Source organism: Sitodiplosis mosellana, unplaced genomic scaffold (genome assembly GCF_009176505.1).
Source record: "Sitodiplosis mosellana isolate CC-2019 unplaced genomic scaffold, AAFC_SMos_1.0 Smas_scaffold_6150, whole genome shotgun sequence".
NCBI lineage: Eukaryota > Metazoa > Arthropoda > Insecta > Diptera > Cecidomyiidae > Sitodiplosis > Sitodiplosis mosellana.
In genome coordinates, this window is record NW_022601391.1 from 4,833,835 (window position 1) to 4,853,616 (window position 19,782).

The window sequence follows — 19,782 nt, forward strand, 5'->3', positions numbered from 1 at the left end:
CACTATTACTATTACAGGCTATTACATTTACCTATTACTTTTCCTATTACTTTTGTAATAGGATGAACCTATTACTATTACTTTTCCTATTACATGTAATAGTAATAGTAGAAGTAATAGGTTAACCCTTTACAAAAGTAATAGGAAAAGTAATAGGTAAATGTAATAGCCTATTTTTGTAATAGCCTGTAATAGTAATAGGAAATAGTAATATATTACTTATTACTTTACTTCTATAGATCTCCTAATGTTAAGACCATTTTTTTCCAATTTCAATTTTTTTCCCGTGGTTTCGTCTTACGCGACCGTGACCATATCCGTTTTGTGGAAATATTCGATAAACATTCCTCCGTCTTTTTATTCGATTTAATATTGAATATATTACTTACAGTTAACAACAAGTTGCGCTTTGGCACTTATTTGCCCTACTCCATTAGATGCATCACAAATGTAGATTCCTTCATCGGCTGGGACCACATTTTTGATTACCAAACTCTTGTCGTCATCCTTGATAACGGCTCTGTTTATAACCATGAAGACCAACAAAATTTAAATATTTCATTATCGTATTGAAGCAACCAAAACATATGATAAGAGTTTGTTCTTTATGAAAACTACTTATTACCTTCCAACAGGCATGCTTCCATCGTCTTTGCGCCATAAAATTTGGGGCTGCGGATCACCGCCAACTGAACAATAGAATTGCACAGTTTGACCGGCCAAAACGGTTAAATCAGATGGCTCTTTGTTGAAAAACGGTTTCACTGCAGTGCGAAAAAGACAAGATTGAAAAAAAATTAAGTAAATTTTATACATTCTTCAAATTTATTTTGAATAGTATCTCTGCTTTTTATCTCGTCCCAACGGAATATTTCACATAAATGTGAAAAGCTACAACTCAGTTTCTATCATTTTTGCCGAAACTCAAATTCTGCAAACGAACAATAGGTATCCTGATAGCAAAATAGTTTAAGTTGCAAGATGTTCGAGTGTTTATTTTTATTTTATTTTTTTATTTTTATTTAACACCGCCAAGCTCTGGCTGAATATATTATAATAGAATGTGGCCGAAAAAGAGTGCAAGACTGTTACATCAATTTGTATTTACTTACAATGATTAATAATAACGATAACTATCAGTTCTCGCCTCGTTAAAAACCTGACTCTTTTCGTAAACTTCTTGCATTTACACAAGTAGGACATGAAAACAAAAACACAGTCATGCAACCAAAATGGAAATGCTTGATATTAGTCCGATAACAAACGGTCCGAAATAACCTTTGGTAAACGTTCCCAAAGGGACAATGGCTATGCGAAGCGTTAACTGTTACGCGTTTAATTTGAGACTTTGGGACTGCAAAAGTCGTCACTCAATAAATTGACGAGAAGTTTTACGTCGGTTTGGCAGATCCATGTTGATTGCAGAGTGGCTTGAGTTAATCAATAAACCATGACTTGAAACATAACAGAGCATTCTATGCAAAAAAGGAATTAATTCAAAATTGAATAAAATCTGGGAAGAATAACACGCCAACTCGACAGATAAAAGTTTGTCAAGATCAGAAACGTTGTGCGATCATGACACAGGCAGTGCAATACTATAACGCTATTTCTCTCGCTCTCTCTCTCTCTTTTGGTTACTGGATAATTGCATCATATGTTGAATGTCAGCAAGTCATAATTCATTGCGATATAGCTTGCACTGATGTTTGTGTATCTGGGCAAGTACTCGAGGATTTGATACGTGCATGTGTTTGACATTTTGCAATGTTCACTTCTATGTATACCATCACCGCCACTACCACAAACGCACTCCTACGGCTAATCTGTGAGGGATATCGTTCTAGTGGCTTTGTGAATTTTGTCTTTTTCCATTCAGAATGGGTGGCACTCATTGTGTTTATTAGAACAGTCTGAAGTAGCAAATGGTTACACACACTTTTTATTGTTAGATGCGACGATCGTTGAATTATCTAACGTGTAAAAAAGTGTTTCAGTGAAATCAAGCGTCAATTCATGACAACGACAAATACAACCGTTTCAAACGCACAGATTAATACTAAAATGAAATAGTAGTCGGTTTTCTTTGCTTTTGACATTCGTGAAAATGTGTGGCAGAAAATTCCAGTAGCTATTTGAAATGGATGTGAATGATATTCTGTGTCTCTTTTTTATTACATTCGATTATCACTGAACTAATATTTCATATATAAGATTGCTGAGTCTTACCATTCATTGTATTTTGCTCAGAGAATTTTCAATATTTGTTTTTGTGTTTCCCTTTTATGTTTGTTAGTATGTAGCGTAATTGGGAGAATCGGATGTCAAACTCACAGAGATTTTGAATTAAAAAAAACACACAACGATTTTGTTTAATTGTCAGTATCTAATTCAATTGAATTTAATTCAAGTGACTCAAAGTTTTAATAAAAACATAATCTCTTCATGACAATTTGCTTAAGACAACAGCTCAGCTATAGAATTTTCTCTTCTCAGCATAGGATTGATACGAAAATTACATCTACTGGTGTTTCAGCTAACATGTTTGATATGACGTTATTCGGTGGTTTGGCAAAATGATGTCGTTTGTTTTTATTTCTGTCTGTCTGCAGCCAACGACTAAACTATATAGAATTTATCATTTTATCACATTTGTTTGGCTGGAATTTCTACGGATATGCATAAAGAACTGTCTACGATGTGTCTGCGCACGTAAAGAAACAAAGCTAAAAGTCTATTCAAGTTGAAAGAAGCAAAACAGGAGGAAAAAAAGGAATTGCATCACTAATGCACGCAAACACTTCAAACGAGAAAATAATTATTTCATATTACAGAGACATTTTGTGGTAATTTGTATTCACGCTAGTTTGAATGTTTATCTCATAAAGACTTAATGAATTTCATTTGGGATGTGTGTGTGTGTGTGTGTGTGCGATGTAGCGCCACTGCACGTCAAAATATTTTGGTTGAATTCATTTCGGATGCGTTTTCTGTGAGATAATCATCTACATTTTTCCAGCTGCAAAATACACTGCTGCACACCACCACATACCATCGCCGAACTCTCTCGAAATTCTTGACAAACGACAAAAGAAAATACAACTGAATATCTGTTTGAAATTCTTGATGACACATAGAATCGTAAACGAAAACGTGAAAGAAGAAGAACAGGAGAAAAACAAACCGGAGCAAACAACCGCCGATGAAAACCAACGCATTCAGTAACAACAATACGAAACGATGTCGGCGATGCACCGAATGAATTATGAATATATTTTCATATTTAAGTCTTCAAAATGCGAGAAAACCACGCAAATGCAAAACAGAAGAGACTACAATATCACGATAGGGCATGCAGCACACGAGAAAAGAATGCGACAAATGAATATGTTTCGTTGGCATTGCCAAATGACATGTAGATAAGAGTGTTTCTCTCTGTGTGTTTTTTTGTAACGATTCAGAGTACTTATGTTGGTTGCACGTTCTTCAATTGCACAGAAAATGCTGTCGAAAATTGTGGAAGACAAATAAATTGACAGGCAAAGTATGTTTGGAGTACGAGAGAAAACACAGCGCATATTGCATCGATTGGAGCAATGCCAGACTAATTAATATCTGTCCCTTTTCATAGCAATTCGGATTATTGTCGAAGTGATGCCGTTGCCGCCGTCATCACCACACATAAATCTCGAATAGATTTGACCTCAAGCAAGCGAATTCAAAGCGTGCACTAAAGAATTTGTGCATTGAAATGCCATTCAATCGGAAAAGCATTATGTTAATGATTTGTTCTGAAAATTGAGAGAAAACCTTTGTTAAGACAAAGAGATAGATAGAGAGATTTCTATGCGTATCGTCGTACGGTGCCAATGGATTGTAATGCACTGATGTGAACATGATTGGGAACGACGCGGCGGCACGATGAGACGAAATACCAAAATAAAATAAATAGATGAATGAAATAAGTAGAAAACGGGAATGAGCCCCATTTACATATTTATTGTGCAATTTTAATAAAGTTGGCCGTCGAGAGAAGAACGTGAAAAGTATACGAGACAAACATATCTCTACCTATTTATTGAATGCGAGTGGCTTGTGTTTTTCGTGAGCGGATCATGATGGCAATTGCCAATGTTGAAACAGCCGGCTGCCGCTTTTATGCTTCAGACAATGCGCATAAATCCAATAAGTTGGCAGTGTGTTTTTACTTTATCGTATTGGGGCTTTGGCTACCGGGCGAGCGCCCATTTGCAACGAACATTGTCTTGATAGAGATGCACCGAAGTACGAATGGAGAGGGGGAGAGAGAAATCGCAAATTTTTATCATCATAATGTTTTTTTAATATTATAATAATCGCTTAGTGTAGTTCAATTAATTTTGTTGTTGCTGTTATTATGTTTACTCAATTCAATGCCTTGAATCTGCAATCGATTTCGTGATTTGTCTTTTGACCATCGTTCGGCTTGCCATGTGGTGCGCTCTGCGGCATATTAAACGAACTTTATATTTTTTCCCATCAATTCAGTCGGTTGCGGTTCTCTTTTCGATGAGAAAGCTTGGAAAAGATTTCAAACGACACAACCAATTCAATATTAGGAAATTGAAATTTAATGAAAATTGAATGTATCTCGTGGCGATATTTTGGCTCTTGATCGCATCGCGGTTTTCGCTTCATTGATTCTTGACAGTCTGCTTTGTGGTGATTCACACTAAGTACACCGCGCGGCCACGTGCAATCGAAGCATCAAATTGATTTCATGACGAGCATGAAAACGTTTTTCCCTTGTTTCTTCGTCAATCGCCGCAGAAATTTGCTATTCAGTCGTTGTGGTTCGATACACAACGAAAACCAAAAAATTAATTTGCAATCAAAATGCAAACAATATAAGATGATAGCCATCGCAAAGTGGATGATTTAACGATACTTACGGAACATTGACGTAGCTTATCAATTTGATAAATGATAATTGCAAATAAATTCATCAAGACAAGAGAAGGCGGTGCAGTGATATTTTTGGCCACCATACCACGACAGCAACATAAAATCGATGTCAGTGTGCTACTCAAAAATAGAGAGAGGGAAATGCGCACAGATTCAATATTTGCCGCATTCGATTTTAATTGATTGATTAAATCACAATTTTCGGTATGTGCGCGGAAGCGAGTTGAGCGCGCGTCCGCTCGCCCGCTTACTTACTTGCACAAAATTGCAATTTCTGCATTATTTACGGCATTGTGTAATCGATTTACATGCAACGGACTTTGTCAACAATGCGGTTGCCAGAACGTTAATTCACTGCATCTAATTTAGACCACAAGCGAAATCCCTAATTTATTCATTGAATCGTACGGCAACAATTTATTATATCGAGATCATAAGGTCTTGTCCCCTCTCTCTCTACCTCTCCCCCTTCCGTTCTTTAGGTGTAACTCTAAAATCGTTTTGCGATTCGGTAAATTACAGTATGTCTCGACTGGATGAGCAATAAATTAAAATTTAATACCACTTAGCAGATTAAAAAAAAATAAATAGTCCAAATATTTTCCAAAATTTTGATGGAGTGAGCGGGAGAAAATCAGCGAGTTTTTCGCACATTTTCAACGCTTTGGTTCCAAATGGGAACCACATTGATTGATTGACGCCTATTACTTTCGCATTCGATGCTTAGTGATTGCTACAACGCTTCGATTAATATTGAATCTGGTGTATGTGAGTGAGAGAGGTTTTATCCCCTTTGATTTGTCGTCGTTACGTAGTCGCTTTTTTTTCTTTTCGTTTCTTTTCTATTCACTACTTCCTTTTACTTTTCATATTTTTTTCCGATTTGGGGTCTGTGCTCGCTTATTTTGCATCGTGTCACCGGCATAATGGATAATTTTTCTGTTTATTGAAGTCACGTTTTTGACTAAAAGTATTTTGTAGTAAATGGCTGATGTAGCAGCAACAACAGTGGCAGAATGGGCGACGGTTGTGCCATTATTTAAACTGTAAATGTGGAAATGAGGTGACATTTTGCGACACGACACAATTGATAAATAGATACACACACAGTGGCGATGGAATCAAGCATAACAAATAGTCGCATGCCGAAATCTACATCTGAATGCGAACCTTTTCAATTTTGGCTTTTTTCTGTATATTTTGTTGTTGTTATATTCTATTTTCTTTATATGTGTCGCTGTCAGTGCGTGTGGCATCGAATACTCAAAGGAAAATACGCACATCTATTAAATTTAATAGAATTTCACTTTTTTGCGCTGTTGTGTGAGGGTGTTTATGGTCTGACATTCGTTTGGCGTAAAAATATTCTTTTTTCTCTATCTTTAGTTTAGTCAAGTCAAGCGAATCAAAGGTTTAGATATCGTTTGTGCGATGATTTAACTTCGGCATTTAATGACGGAAGCGTTCCTTATTTTATCGATTGCTTTGTGTCACGATTTCAAATAGCTCAATTCACACATATCCAAGAAATAGAGGAAGATAGAGACTTTGTCTAAAGCCGGCTATAGATAGCATGAGATCCAATCACAAAAAGTCATCATTCAAAATTTCTCGATCATCGTTATCATTCGAACGGTTGAAGTCGTAACAAATCGCTCGCCGAACTTTGAAATATGAGTTTTACTGCCAAAAATTTATTTAAAGAAAAAAAAATAACTTATTGCAATAAGATTTCGTTGTTGTTGCGATTATTTCCATCACAAATTCGAAAATAAAATGTTAAATAACTAAACATTTGTCGATAGAATGTCACACAAAAGATATCTGTTGTAGAGAGTTTGAAGTGGATTGCAAGACGACGCGAAACTTCTTTGAAAATTTGTTTTCTTTTTTTTCATCTTCTTCTTCGTCTTTCTATTTTGCAAATGTAATCGAGTGGATCGAGCATGAAAATGGGAATATTGTTGGGAGCAAAGCGTTTGTTGACAAAACACGTATAAATTGCCAACAATTTATTATTTATTGTACACTGTCACACAGAAATCACGGAAAATCAATTTAAAGTCTGAAAGCCAACAAAATATGAATGAAGTGAGAAATAGCGCAGCGAAAAGCTGGAGGAAGAGGAGATCACAACATGGGAAATGAGGGGAGAAGCACGGCAGAAAGAGATGTACAACAGCAAAGTCATTTCTCGCCGTATGCGCGCGCAAGCGTTCGCGTTTTGTCGTACATCGATTTGCCGCTTTACTTTCTTATTATGAAATAATAGTCCGTATTAAACGATAAATAATGATAAAATGTTGCTATTTGTTTCGCATTGCGAGTCTATGAAATGGCAAATCAATGGAGGACTAATGCCAAGAGAAAATGAGAATGAAGCAAGCGGCTTGAATGGAGGTGGTGAGCTGGCACATGAAAATGTTGTAAAAAAGACATGCAAAGCCACAAATCATTTCGAGCGACTTTTAATATCGCTTGATCTTTCGATGTGGTCTCGAGCTCGAAAATCATTATTGTGTGTTAAACTGTGTCGATGTGCGCGTTACGGTAGCTGACACATGGAATTCCGATGAAACAAAATGAAACCAAAGAACGTAGATGAAGCAGCAGCAGAAGTGGGAAATAAAAAGTCGAGCAATTCAGCGAATCTCATCATTTAAAATATCACGTAATTTCTGGTCTAATTGCTAGAAATCCATAAATCAAACGAAAAGCGAACGACATGCCGCTTGCGCGAATGTGACATTGGTCAACACACACATCGAGTCCGGTCGTCATCTGATTTGAGATCTGTCCAATTCAATGTCAACCTGCCCACGCTCCCCTTGACTTTCGCTATCTCTTTTTCTCTTTCTATCCCGTTCGACCGTTCTGTCGGCGTTTGAAAAATGCATCGAACACACGAAACTCGCGCGCAAAACGTAAACGAACGTTGAACGATCCAAAGCGATCAAACCATAATTGGAAACAAAGAATAAATTGCGTTTGATTATTTCAATTCAATTAAAGAATAAATTGAATGAGAAGCGACCGAGTTGTGGTTGTCGCACGGTATGTGTGCTGTATGCGACACAAGAGAAGAAAGAAAGATGGACAGACAGACAGAAAGAAAGAAAAACTAACGAGAAGTGGAGGCAAACCAGCAAAATAAACAACAACAACATATATATATTCTGAGTGAGTGAGTGAATGAGCGCGTGTAGTGGTTGCCGCATACATCACTATTAATTTGATTGATGAGAACGGCGTATCATCATTTAATCATATTTCATGCAGCATGGAAGTGGTAATACGACAATCACAATGCACTCCACAGAGAAAGAGGGGAGGAGAGATAGAGAGTGAAGGAACGAAGAGGAAGACAGAGAGAAAAAAGGAACAAACATTACAATATCTCATCGCTGATGCTGATGCTAATGCTAATGCTAATGACATGAACAAGAACAATAAATACCAAAAAGTTGAGTTTAATTTATGGTTGAGATCTCTGAAAATGGCATTACAGTGATCGGCTGGATTGAAGCTGAATCGATGAGAAAATAGGAGGCTACTACAACCGTTTATTGGAAGGCACAAAAAGTGACAAAACCAAAACCTAAATGGGTATTTGGCTTGGTATCGTTGCCGTGTATATGTATGTACGTCGTCAAGATTCATCCCATTGCATTTCATTTAATTTTATTTGATTTACATCGATGCTGATACGGATTTCAATCGCCTCCGTTCATTTCGGTCATCTCTCTCTCTCTCCCTCTCTCTCCCTCTATGTGTTTGTGCTTGCAGTGGCAAAAGCCAGCCGTTGTGATTGAATATTGAATATTGTCGGCATCGATGTCGTTGTATTAATATTTTATCAGTTTATTAGTTCTTGTTTGGTTGACATGGTATGGATGGCCTGGACGCCTTTAGCAAATGCTTTGTCTCTCTCTCTCTCTTCTCTCTGTCCATTCCACTCTTGCTCATTCCGTCTTTTCGATTTCAATTTTGATTTTTCGCTGCGACAACAATTGAGATTCACTCACTCTTTCTCACCACATGTGTGTACGCCAAACCATTCAAAGTGTCTAAATCGATTCCAATCGCATGCAAAAGCAAGCACACATTACACGTCCGCACACGTCGGATACATAAATATTGTACGCGCATCTTCATCCATCCACATATATATAAACCGCCAATGTCCGCCTGTTCATGCACTGGCCCGTTGTTCACATTACAATCTTAATCAGTTCGATGTTAATGGAATGGAAATAACAACTAGACACAAAATGTAATTAACTTATTTACCAGTTTTTGTATGCGCATCCGAGGAAATTGGATTCGCACAGTTTGTGTAAAAGGCTTCAATGCTGCAAACACGCATACAATCTGGACTGTCGAACGATGGACAAAACGTGTGAATGAACGAAATAAATTCGTCGCAATGCACATTTTCACACTATGTCTATACTGTGTACTCTACACGTCCCTCACTTGGTTTGTATTTGTATTCAGTTTGCAATGTGCGCGTTACCTTATTGCCTTCAAGCATCCATCCACCACGTTAATTTTGTCGACGATGTTTCTTCAGCACACATTCAAAAACCACACACAATATTTACATAACATTCCAGTTTATCCTAAAATATATATGCATGTTTCTTGCACGGACAATATTTGCGAGCGATGTGTTTTTCAAAAATCGTTGACAAACATGCAGATTGAGGTTTTAATCCAATACTAATAATCGCGTATCTGATTTTAGTCATCGCTGATAAGGCTTAAAATTATTCGCCATCCTTGCTCAAGTGGAAAATGGCCGATCAACTGGTTTTCTGTTTGTCTTTGCATCTCTTTAAATAATTTTGTATCTTTTTCTTGTTTCAAAGATTTATTTTCAATTTGAAACCTCTCAAGACTTTTTTTTTCAAAAAATTAAATAGCATGTTGCAATTTACTTTTGAAATGTACCTCACATTAGTTCAAATGAAAGCCGTCATGTAATCATACGAACAGCGCTCAAATCGTTTTGTAGAATTTTCATACAAAATGACAGTGAGGCACTTTTGCAACATGCTATTTGACATTGTGTTGACGTGAACAAATAATTGGTCCGAAAATCATTTTACAATAACATGAATTTCATGCAGAATGTTCCCTAATTGATTGGAAGCAGGTTATGCTCTGTTCGACCTGACGAGGTGAACACTGAATTTCACGATTTGCATGAAAACATAACATGCATATTGCAACAGAGAGCAATATTGAATGATTGAATTTTTCACTTTAATTAAATTTCTGGAGTAGCTTTAAACATGCTGTCGATTCGGATTCAGAGAATCGGTGTACAAGGTGTAATAATTCTATCGAAATTTTTGACAATATTGACGAAGCGACCGATTGTAATACACAGAGGAAAGATGTGTGTAAATTACGTCCCGAAATGATCGTCGACGTTTGACAGCTACGCTGACAGTTGTGTTTTTTTTCGTCTCTCGTCTTTGTTTACATTATTTTATCGTTTTTAAATAGTTATCCACATTGTTTTGTCACAAATTTTATATCATTCTATTCGTAAAGACTTGCTGTATCGTAATATTATAAAGTTCATTCGTGTCAACACAATTTCGCCTATTTTTTTCTGTGATAATTTGTGCACATTTTTGGTTACGTCGCTCTCGTTGTTCACGTCGTTTTCCTGTGTTATTGTTGTTGTTTTTCATAACCATAAAATGGCCCAATGTGCGTTGTGTGTGAAACCCGTTGCCAGTGACAAAAGCATTTCATGCTATGGCTTGTGCGGCAATTCATTTCATTTCGCGTGCCTAAATAAAAACGATTCCACCACTGTTTTCAACAAAACTCTGACAAACTTTATGGCGAAAATTACCGGCTTACAGTGGTATTGTGGCAGTTGTCAGCCACACACACTGGGTGGCATAGTAAACAATTTCAACGAGTGTTCAAGTTTTATTGCGGACCTTAAACGCTCGCTCGTGTCTCTCATTGACAAAGTGTTGTGCGCTGACCTACCGCATAAAAGTGCAAGCAACCAAAATGAGCATAATACCAGTGCTGCCGAAGTGATTGAAATCGAGGCAAATCGGTTTTTGCATGTGATTGGCAATGCCAATGACGCCGTACACACTGAGAATGTTGTGATCGACGAAACGTCAGCGGAACCGATGGACGTTAGTGAAAAAAACGATGACTTGGACATTACAGTCGTCCCAAATGCCGAATCAGATGCTGCTACATCGAGTGTATATTTTGACACTCCACGTCCGGACCAAAAACACGTTAAGCGTAGAATTGGTTGCTTAATCAACGAAACGGTTAAACGTACGTGCATCACATCATCCGACGATCCAGGTATGTCGCGCGTTGATAACGCTGTTGATGAAACTGTCTCGACACCATCAGTTCATCAAAATGTAATGAATTTACGCAATTTGGTTCACGCTCCGGCTCGCAAACCGACGATGAAAAATGCCACACGCGTTCAAGCCAGCAATTTACACGCCAAAGCGGTACCGTTACCACAGGTCAGCAATTTACACAAGAAAATTGTTCCATCAGTTCTACTGTCATCCAAACTGACGAAGAGCGTTCACATTTCACGCTTTTCAAATGACACCACCTGTGATGATATTTTGAGTCATTTGCGCTCCATTGACTCCACATCCAACATTGTCAATGAGATTCAATGCAAAAGATTGACAAGTGGTGGCCGGCCAATTTCAAGCTACAAATTCATAACGTTCAAACTGACCTTTCCTCGTCAATATTTTGAACGTGTTATTAATCCGTCGATATGGCCAAGTTCAGTTAAGGCCTGTGAATTTGTGGACAAACCGAAACCTCCCTCGTCCACCAGTGCACCACATGTCAATTCAAACCGGCTGTCAAAAAACGGGATGCACCCAAATGGCCACATAAACAGAGTCAGAAACCATCCTCAGCCAATGTACGCCTATACACAGGCACTGACGACACCGAGTGTGAACCATTGGTTCAATCCATTTGCTCAGCGCCCAAGCCACTACCGCGCAGCAAACTCCGAGCAACAGCAAAACCGTTTCGCCCATCGCGTGGGCAACAGACGATTCCGTTAAACTCCAAGCTGCACACATCCGACGCGACACGCATCAGTGTCTATTACCAAAACATTCGCAGCTTGGGTAACAAACAGGATGAATTTTTCCACAAATGTGCTGCTTTCGGTTTTGACATAGTCATCTTGACTGAAACCTGCCTCAAACATAGCCACCGTAATGCCGAATTCTTCGATAGCACATACGACGTCTACCGCAAAGACAGATTATTTAGACGAGGTGGAGGTGTTCTCATTGCGCTCAACAATAAAGTCTTCTCTACTGAAGAAATTAAATTTGACAACGTGGACGTTGAGCACGTATGCATAAAAGCGAGCCTGCCAACACACAACATTTTCATTTACAATGCATACATTCCACCGAATTCATCCAGTGAAATCTACGCTTTGCATCGTTCAGCCATTGAATCACTCACGACAAGTGCCGATGATGTTGTAATAGTTGTTGGCGATTTTAATTTGACAAACGTTGAGTGGATAAATGACGATGAGGAAAGCAATGTGCTGGTTCCCTCAAATTTCCACTCCCAATGTGCTGCTGATTTCATCACAGGTTTGATGGGCCTGGGCCTCCAGCAAATCAATTCAATAAGAAATCGGAACCTCAAACTGTTGGACCTATTTTTTACTAACGACCATGCCAACACAACAGTGAGCGATGCTACTAAACTGTCATTGACGGATAAAATCGACATTCACCACCCTCCTTTGTTGATTGAATTTGAATGGCATCCGATTAACAATGGTTCGGAAAACCAGAATAGCTCGTATTTAAATTTCAAACGGGCTGATTTTCAGCGCATGAATGAATATTTTGCTGCCGTCAATTTCGATGACTTATTCGCAAACAAATCACTTGCGGAGAGGGTGTCATCCCTTCATGGCGTGTTAGCGAAAGCTATTCAGTGTACGGTTCCAACGTATGTCCGCAAGAACAACCAAAAATGCCCATGGAAAAACAATGAACTTCGGCATCTCAAGAATTTAAGGAAAAAGGCCTGGGATTACTGGAAGCTGACAAATGACAAACAGCCATTTGAAGAATTGCACGAGGAATACAGTGCAAAAAATACCGAGCTTTACAATCAGTATGTCGACAAAATGAAATCAAACTTGAAAAGTGATCCATCTTCGTTTTGGCAATATGTTAACTCCAAAAAGAGCACTGATAACATACCGAAAACCATGCGATTCGGCGACTCCAAGACAACCAGCGAATCGGAGCAAGCAAATTTATTTGCTGACTTCTTCGGGAGCAACTACTCCACTTCTACGACAACAAATAATCAACCGTCACCTCAGTCTGAGAACACCTCTTGTTTCCAGCTTGACCTGATTTTGTCATGACTGAAATGACGAAGGTCAACACCAAGAAAGGTGTAGGACCCGACGGTATTCATCCTTTAATTTTGAAGGAGTGTGCTCCGACGCTTGCTAGCCCGTTGACTAAGATCTTCAATGAGTCGCTTTCATCTGGCATTTTTCCCGACGAGTGGAAACGATCGAGTGTATCAGCCATATTCAAAAAGGGTGCCAGATCGGACATTGAAAACTACAGGTGCATAGCAAAATTACCAACGATCGCTAAATTCTTCGAGCACCTCGTCAACGTAAAATTGCTTGAAACTGTTCGTGATCGCATCTCGCCTAACCAACATGGCTTTATGAAAGGACGATCTACAGCATCAAACCTAACCGAGTTTGTGTACTACGCCCAGAGTGGCCTGAACATTGGAGCTCAAGTTGATGTCCTGTACACGGACTTTACGAAAGCCTTCGATCGAGTTGATCACAGCATCTTGATTCAAAAATTGAGGTCATTCAATCTACCTCAAAATTTGCTGTCATGGCTTAAGTCGTACCTGGAAAATCGCGTTCAATTCGTCAAGCATGGAGCAAGTGAGTCGGACGATTTTACAGCGCCGTCGGGTGTCCCACAGGGGAGCCATCTGGGCCCGACACTGTTCCTGCTATTCATCAATGACATCGTTGATCAAATGCCCCCGGACATCATGATATTACTGTTTGCTGACGATATCAAAATTGCCAAAATCATCAAATCTCAGCAAGATTCGGAGATACTGCAACAAGCCATTGACAAACTTAAGCATTGGTGTGACGTGAACCTGCTGCACCTTAACCTCAAGAAATGTGCAGTGCTATCTATATACAAGAAACGTCAGCATTTCCATACAAACTACACCTATGGCGACCATGCCTTCGACAAAGTGACTGAACACAAGGACTTGGGTGTTCTAATTGACAGAAAGCTATCTTTTGCCAAACACATTGACATGGTCACTTCGAAGGCAACGGCTGCGCTTGGCTTTGTCAAACGCTTCTGCCATGATATCACCGACGTCACCACACTAAAGTCGCTGTATTTTGCATTGGTTCAATCTCACCTCGATTATTGCGCCATGGTATGGCTTCCATTCCACAAAATTCACAGCGACAAAATTGAATCCGTGCAACGCCAATTCACTATGTACGCTCGTCGTGAATACCCATCCGTGCATAACCAATACTCAATCACACCGTACGAGCAGCGATTGTCAGACTTGAACATGATTAGTCTTCGCCGTCGACGTGTCAACGCGTCACTGACTTTCTTCTACGACATCATCAACGGTAATGCCAACTGTCCAACAGTTAGTGACCAAGTCTCACTTAATGATGGGCGTTCATTGAGACACAGCGAACAATTCAAGGTGAATGACAAGCACATGAAGCTGGTGCGAGAAGCTCCAATTCCTCAAATGTGCAAAATGGCGAACATGGTGCCGGAACTGTTCACAGCTGCGACCTCAAAGAAGAATCATCGGTTCGCAGAATGGCGGACACCACTTTTGGATCGCTTTGCAAACTTAAATGACTACCTGGCCGCCTAGTCAACTTCTCATCCAGGTAACCTCATTTTTTGTATATGTTCTCCACGAGAACACCTTGATACTGCCCACATTAATGATGAAATTTCGATTTTCATGTTGCCGTTAAACCTGATCCTGATCTCAAGCGGACAAACTCATCAATGACAACGCATATTGCCCGAATGCCATTTAGGTTGCTGCTGATTGAAACAAACAAGAGTGGGGCTGCCCCAGGTACCAACCACCTACGTGGTATTCGACTCATCGCACACGAATCACACAGCAAAATCGATACTAAAAGACTGACGAATTGTTCCCCATACATTCTCTTATGTGTATAGAAATGATGATACTTATCTGTGATGTTTACACTTATTATTTATTGTAAAATTTGATTTTGTGCTTTGTTGTAGCCATCCATGAGTTGGCAACTTAATATTATTATGTCTGAAATCAATTTTGAATTATTCATAATTAGCATCAAATGCTCTAGTTACGCTTCAAATCATAGTCCATGTCAACTCAATGCACTCTGCAATCAACATGGATCTGCCTTTAAGACGTAAAACTTCTCGTCAATTTATCCACCGGTATAAATTGAGCGACGACTTTTGCTGTCCTAGGGTCTCAAATTAAACGTGTAATTAAACGCTTCACATAGCCTTTGTTCCTTTGGAAACGTTTACCAAAGGTTATCATGGACCGTTTGCCATAGACTAATATCAAGCATTTCCATCTTGGTTGTATGACTGTTTTTTCGTTTTCATGTTCCCAATATTGTGAATACCGCATGATGTATGAAAAGAGCCAGGTTTTTAACGAGGCGAGAACTGATAGTTATGAAAAATTATCGCTACTAAATGTTTATTATTTTAAATATGTAACAGTCTTGCACTCTTTTCCGGCCAAACCTTAATCAAAAACCCACATTATATTCAGCCAGAGCTTGGCGGTGTTTATTAAAATAAAATAAAAATAAAATATATGGTTTTATCTTGCCCTTTACAATCTTCAAAAAAAAAAAAAAAAAAAATGTATCGATTCATCGACAACAATCACCAGTTACATTAGAATGATGTTGAAATATCATTGTAATCTCATTTCATGTCGTTTTTCGCCGCATATAATTTCGCAACACAGAGAAGCAGACAAATATTTTCATACGATGATGTGGTCACTGTAAATACGGTCGATGCCTTGTATGCTTGCCATAGGTCAACAACCGTATCACATTGAGGTTTTGTACGGCTATTAAATTAAACCATGCACTTCAATGCAAATCAATTGATGATTCATGCCTGTTTCTATTTATTAATACATTTTCCTAGAGGAATATCACGCTTAAATTATTTCAAATATTTCAAAAAAATCCAATTTATCTTTAAGAATCTGTCGTATGAAATATGGTGGATATTTGTGAATACGGCGGAATATTGTGGATTTTTGTGATTATGAATGATATTTAAATGTATTTATTTGGATTTAATGCAAAAAATCTCAAATATCTCCAAAATCCACAAAAATCTGATTTATTTATTCGAAATATTCGAAAATATGTCATACAATTGATGTTTATTTCAAATATCTCAAATATCTCACAAGATTCAGGAGCGTGATATTCCCCTAGACATTTTCTGTATTTCTCAATTGTGTGTTTGCGTGTATATGTGTGTGCCCTTTTCTCTCACCCGAATGTAATACAGCTGTTTTTTTTCCTCCACAGCAAATTCTACAATTTTGATTCCATCAAATATTTTCGGTGTGGACGAACAACATTCAAACCTATTAGCAAATGTGATTGTTGTGTGTGCCAAATAAGACCTCATCCGAGAGATAGCGAAGAAATGATAGTGAAGCGGGTGGTTACGAGTAAGGCCATCTCTAATATTGAAATGCTGTCGATTTGATTTGATTTCGTACACTGAACACACTGTATTATTTAAAGTAACGCATTTGAACAGCAAACACTCATTTGCACATGCACACATCTGATCCTCTTATGGATGTGATCTCTGACCAAGGGATTTCCATATAATATTTGAACGATTATATCATCGATCTCAACCAAAACATAACACACAGCTAAATTGAATCAGAACGACAAACAGACGAGCGGGCAAGCGATACCAAAATGAATTGTATCTTTCGTGATTATTTTTTTATTAATGTGCCATCTCATCATATTAATGTCTCTCGTTTTGATATTAATGTTGCTCAATTTTCAGTTTTGATATCCTTGGTGTGCGTGCGGACGTGTATGTGGGAGGATGCGTTTATTTGTGTTTGTGCAATATGCATGTTTGCAAAATGTGAAATGCGTAAGGGTCGACCGAATTTTGTGGCAACCGGCAGAACATACAAATATATCGTAGTACTATAGTACATGGTGAAGCTGATTTATGAAAAAGGGTAGATGGCCTCAATGAAATTTCCTTCCTCCCAATTTACACATGCAGATGCTTCGAGCGCATCGTTTAATTTCATTGTGTTGTCGGATCACATATTAACCATATACATTGTCCAAACATCAGCTTTCCTAATGCATTTTAATGTCTCTATTTCGGGAAGTGGAGATAAAAGGTCTTCGCATAATATCCGATGTTTGCTTTAGTTCGATACGGAAATATACAACCCCGGCCAATAAGCTTGAAGCAGGGCAATTTTCAGCACGCATACACATATAAATGCACATGATGCCCAAAGTTCACTCATTGCAAAGTTGGATTGAAATTGAATTGTTTGCTTTTATTGAATGTTCACCAACTAAAAGCGACAGGCATAATTGTCGAAATGGACACATATTACTCTCCTTTCCTACAAAGATTCTGTGTTCTCTGTTTTTTTTGTTGTCGTTGTTATTGTTAATGCCAATGTTTCGTTAATTCCTTGTTGTTACTCGATAAATACGAGTATAAACAAATAATATGGATTTGTATTAATTGCATCGGGTCTCGTGCCGTCTGTAATTGAATACGACTGTGCGTCGTGTATCTACTGTGTCTAATGCTAGCGAGGCGATGAACACCGACTTAAATAGGGAGACACCGTGAAATCGCGTTCTTGTTTTTGTTATTGACACAACGAATGACAACAAACTTCATTTGGAAAGGAAACAATTTAATACTTTTGAGAGTTTATGGGCCGATTTGGCTAAAGTGCGGCTGTAAAACGTTCATATGCATTCGGCCGCTTTTGTTCTATTTTTATATTGCTTTCAGTCGTTCCTCGTTCGAAATCAAATAATTAACTTCACAAAAATTAGGCTCACACAGAGCGCGATACATATGACAAAGCGCAACCAGAACACACGGAAAGAAATTGTTGCCATTGAGAGAGAGAGAACAAGCCAGCGAGGAAATAATAGAAGGGTGACATTGTTGTGTTGCCTGTAGTTTCCAATGGATATGTCATCGTCTACCAAATAAACCATTTGATTCTATTTTTAAAACTCAAGAGGGAGTTTTCGCTTAAACATTTTATGACCGTAAATACGGTGTGTTAATTAATGTTATGCTCTGTGTTCGCTTTTCTAAATTCCATGCTTCGATCGTGATGCACGAACAACTTCTGCTCAATTTAACGCACAACTCATTTTAGCCAATTTTTAATGACCAAACAAGATGTTTGCAGATTGAAATTAATTGTTGAGCGAATTCCAAATGAATTGCAGAACCAAATAAACAGGCTCTCGTTCGGATGGCATGCAAAGAGAGAAATTCTACGAACCTTGTACAGTTAGTTTTGCCGATGTACTTTCCCGTGTTCCAACCATATTCTGTGCGATACATTGATAACGACCTTCGTCGAGTGGACGAACATCATTGATGAGCAAATTTCCACCATCAACAATTCGCATACGAGCTACTGGATTATTGCTCATGTGATGAATTGCATTTCCTCCGCGGGTTTCATCAAAATCCAGAACAATGCCGTCCTGAAATGTAAGAAATAAACTTAGTTTAGTTATGAGCACACAGTGGAACTTCGGTAGAAAAGGAAATCTCACCTTTTTCCAGAGCAGAGTTGGTTCCGGGTTGCCTCTCGGTGGGCCACATTCAAGCATTGCTGTTTCGCCAGCAGCCACACGCGTATCTTTCGGCTCGATTCGGAAATCCTCTCGTAAAACTGTAAATCAAATGAAAAAAAAGAACTTGATGTTAAATGCTGTTATAATCAAGTCACAGTATAAAATCGATTGAAAAAAAGTGGAACTGAATAAACGCCTTTTTTTCTGCTAGCATAAAAACAACTGATAATTATGCGATTGCCGACACTTGAACTGAAGTTCTACATCAGAAATAGCAAGAGAGAAGAAAAGACATGAACACAAGTTTAAAAACGGAACAACAACTGATTGAGGCATTCATTTCCAACACGAAAAAAGTGGCAAGAAGGAGAATGCGAAACGACGACGACGAAGAATGAATGATTGCAAAAATCCACACAGCGAAACCACTGACAATTATGTTGAGAGTTGGACGATCATTAATTGTTCCAAAGTCGTGATTATTGATTCTTTGCTGGTAATGCTTGAACTGTTTGATTAGCGTGTAATTAAAAGCTGCGAGAAAATTGTAACAAAAAAAGAACGAATAAATAAATAAACAAGTTGCTGATTAAGTGTTGTGCGATGGTGTCTTGTACAGATTTTGCACTTGACGCAAATGAATGCGAAGTATTTTCGCTGCGAGCACTACCGATTAAAACCATTAGTCTTTCCGTTCTTGAGCAAAAGAAAATCAACGTGAAAAACAATATCGACAAAAACGGTGAAACGAACAACAAAAGAAGTAGAAAAAAACACAGTCTGTTTCGTTCATTTGTTGTTTCATCGACCGATTAACACAAAAACAAGGCGCAAGTGTATTTATG

The 19,782-nt window shown here is 38.3% G+C and overlaps 1 protein-coding gene across 1 annotated transcript in view; it reads right to left on the bottom strand.

Annotated features, from left to right (window-relative positions):
- Positions 1-19,782, bottom strand: part of LOC129574059 (protein sax-3) — a 170,419-nt gene that overhangs the window by 36,737 nt on the left and 113,900 nt on the right. Inside the window, exons 5-8 of the mRNA XM_055455417.1 lie at positions 18,917-19,035; positions 18,637-18,844; positions 626-764; positions 390-520 (exon numbers count right to left, since the gene is read on the bottom strand). Of these exons, the coding sequence (XP_055311392.1) occupies positions 390-520; positions 626-764; positions 18,637-18,844; positions 18,917-19,035 (597 nt within the window). The remainder of the gene's footprint in view (positions 1-389; positions 521-625; positions 765-18,636; positions 18,845-18,916; positions 19,036-19,782) is intronic.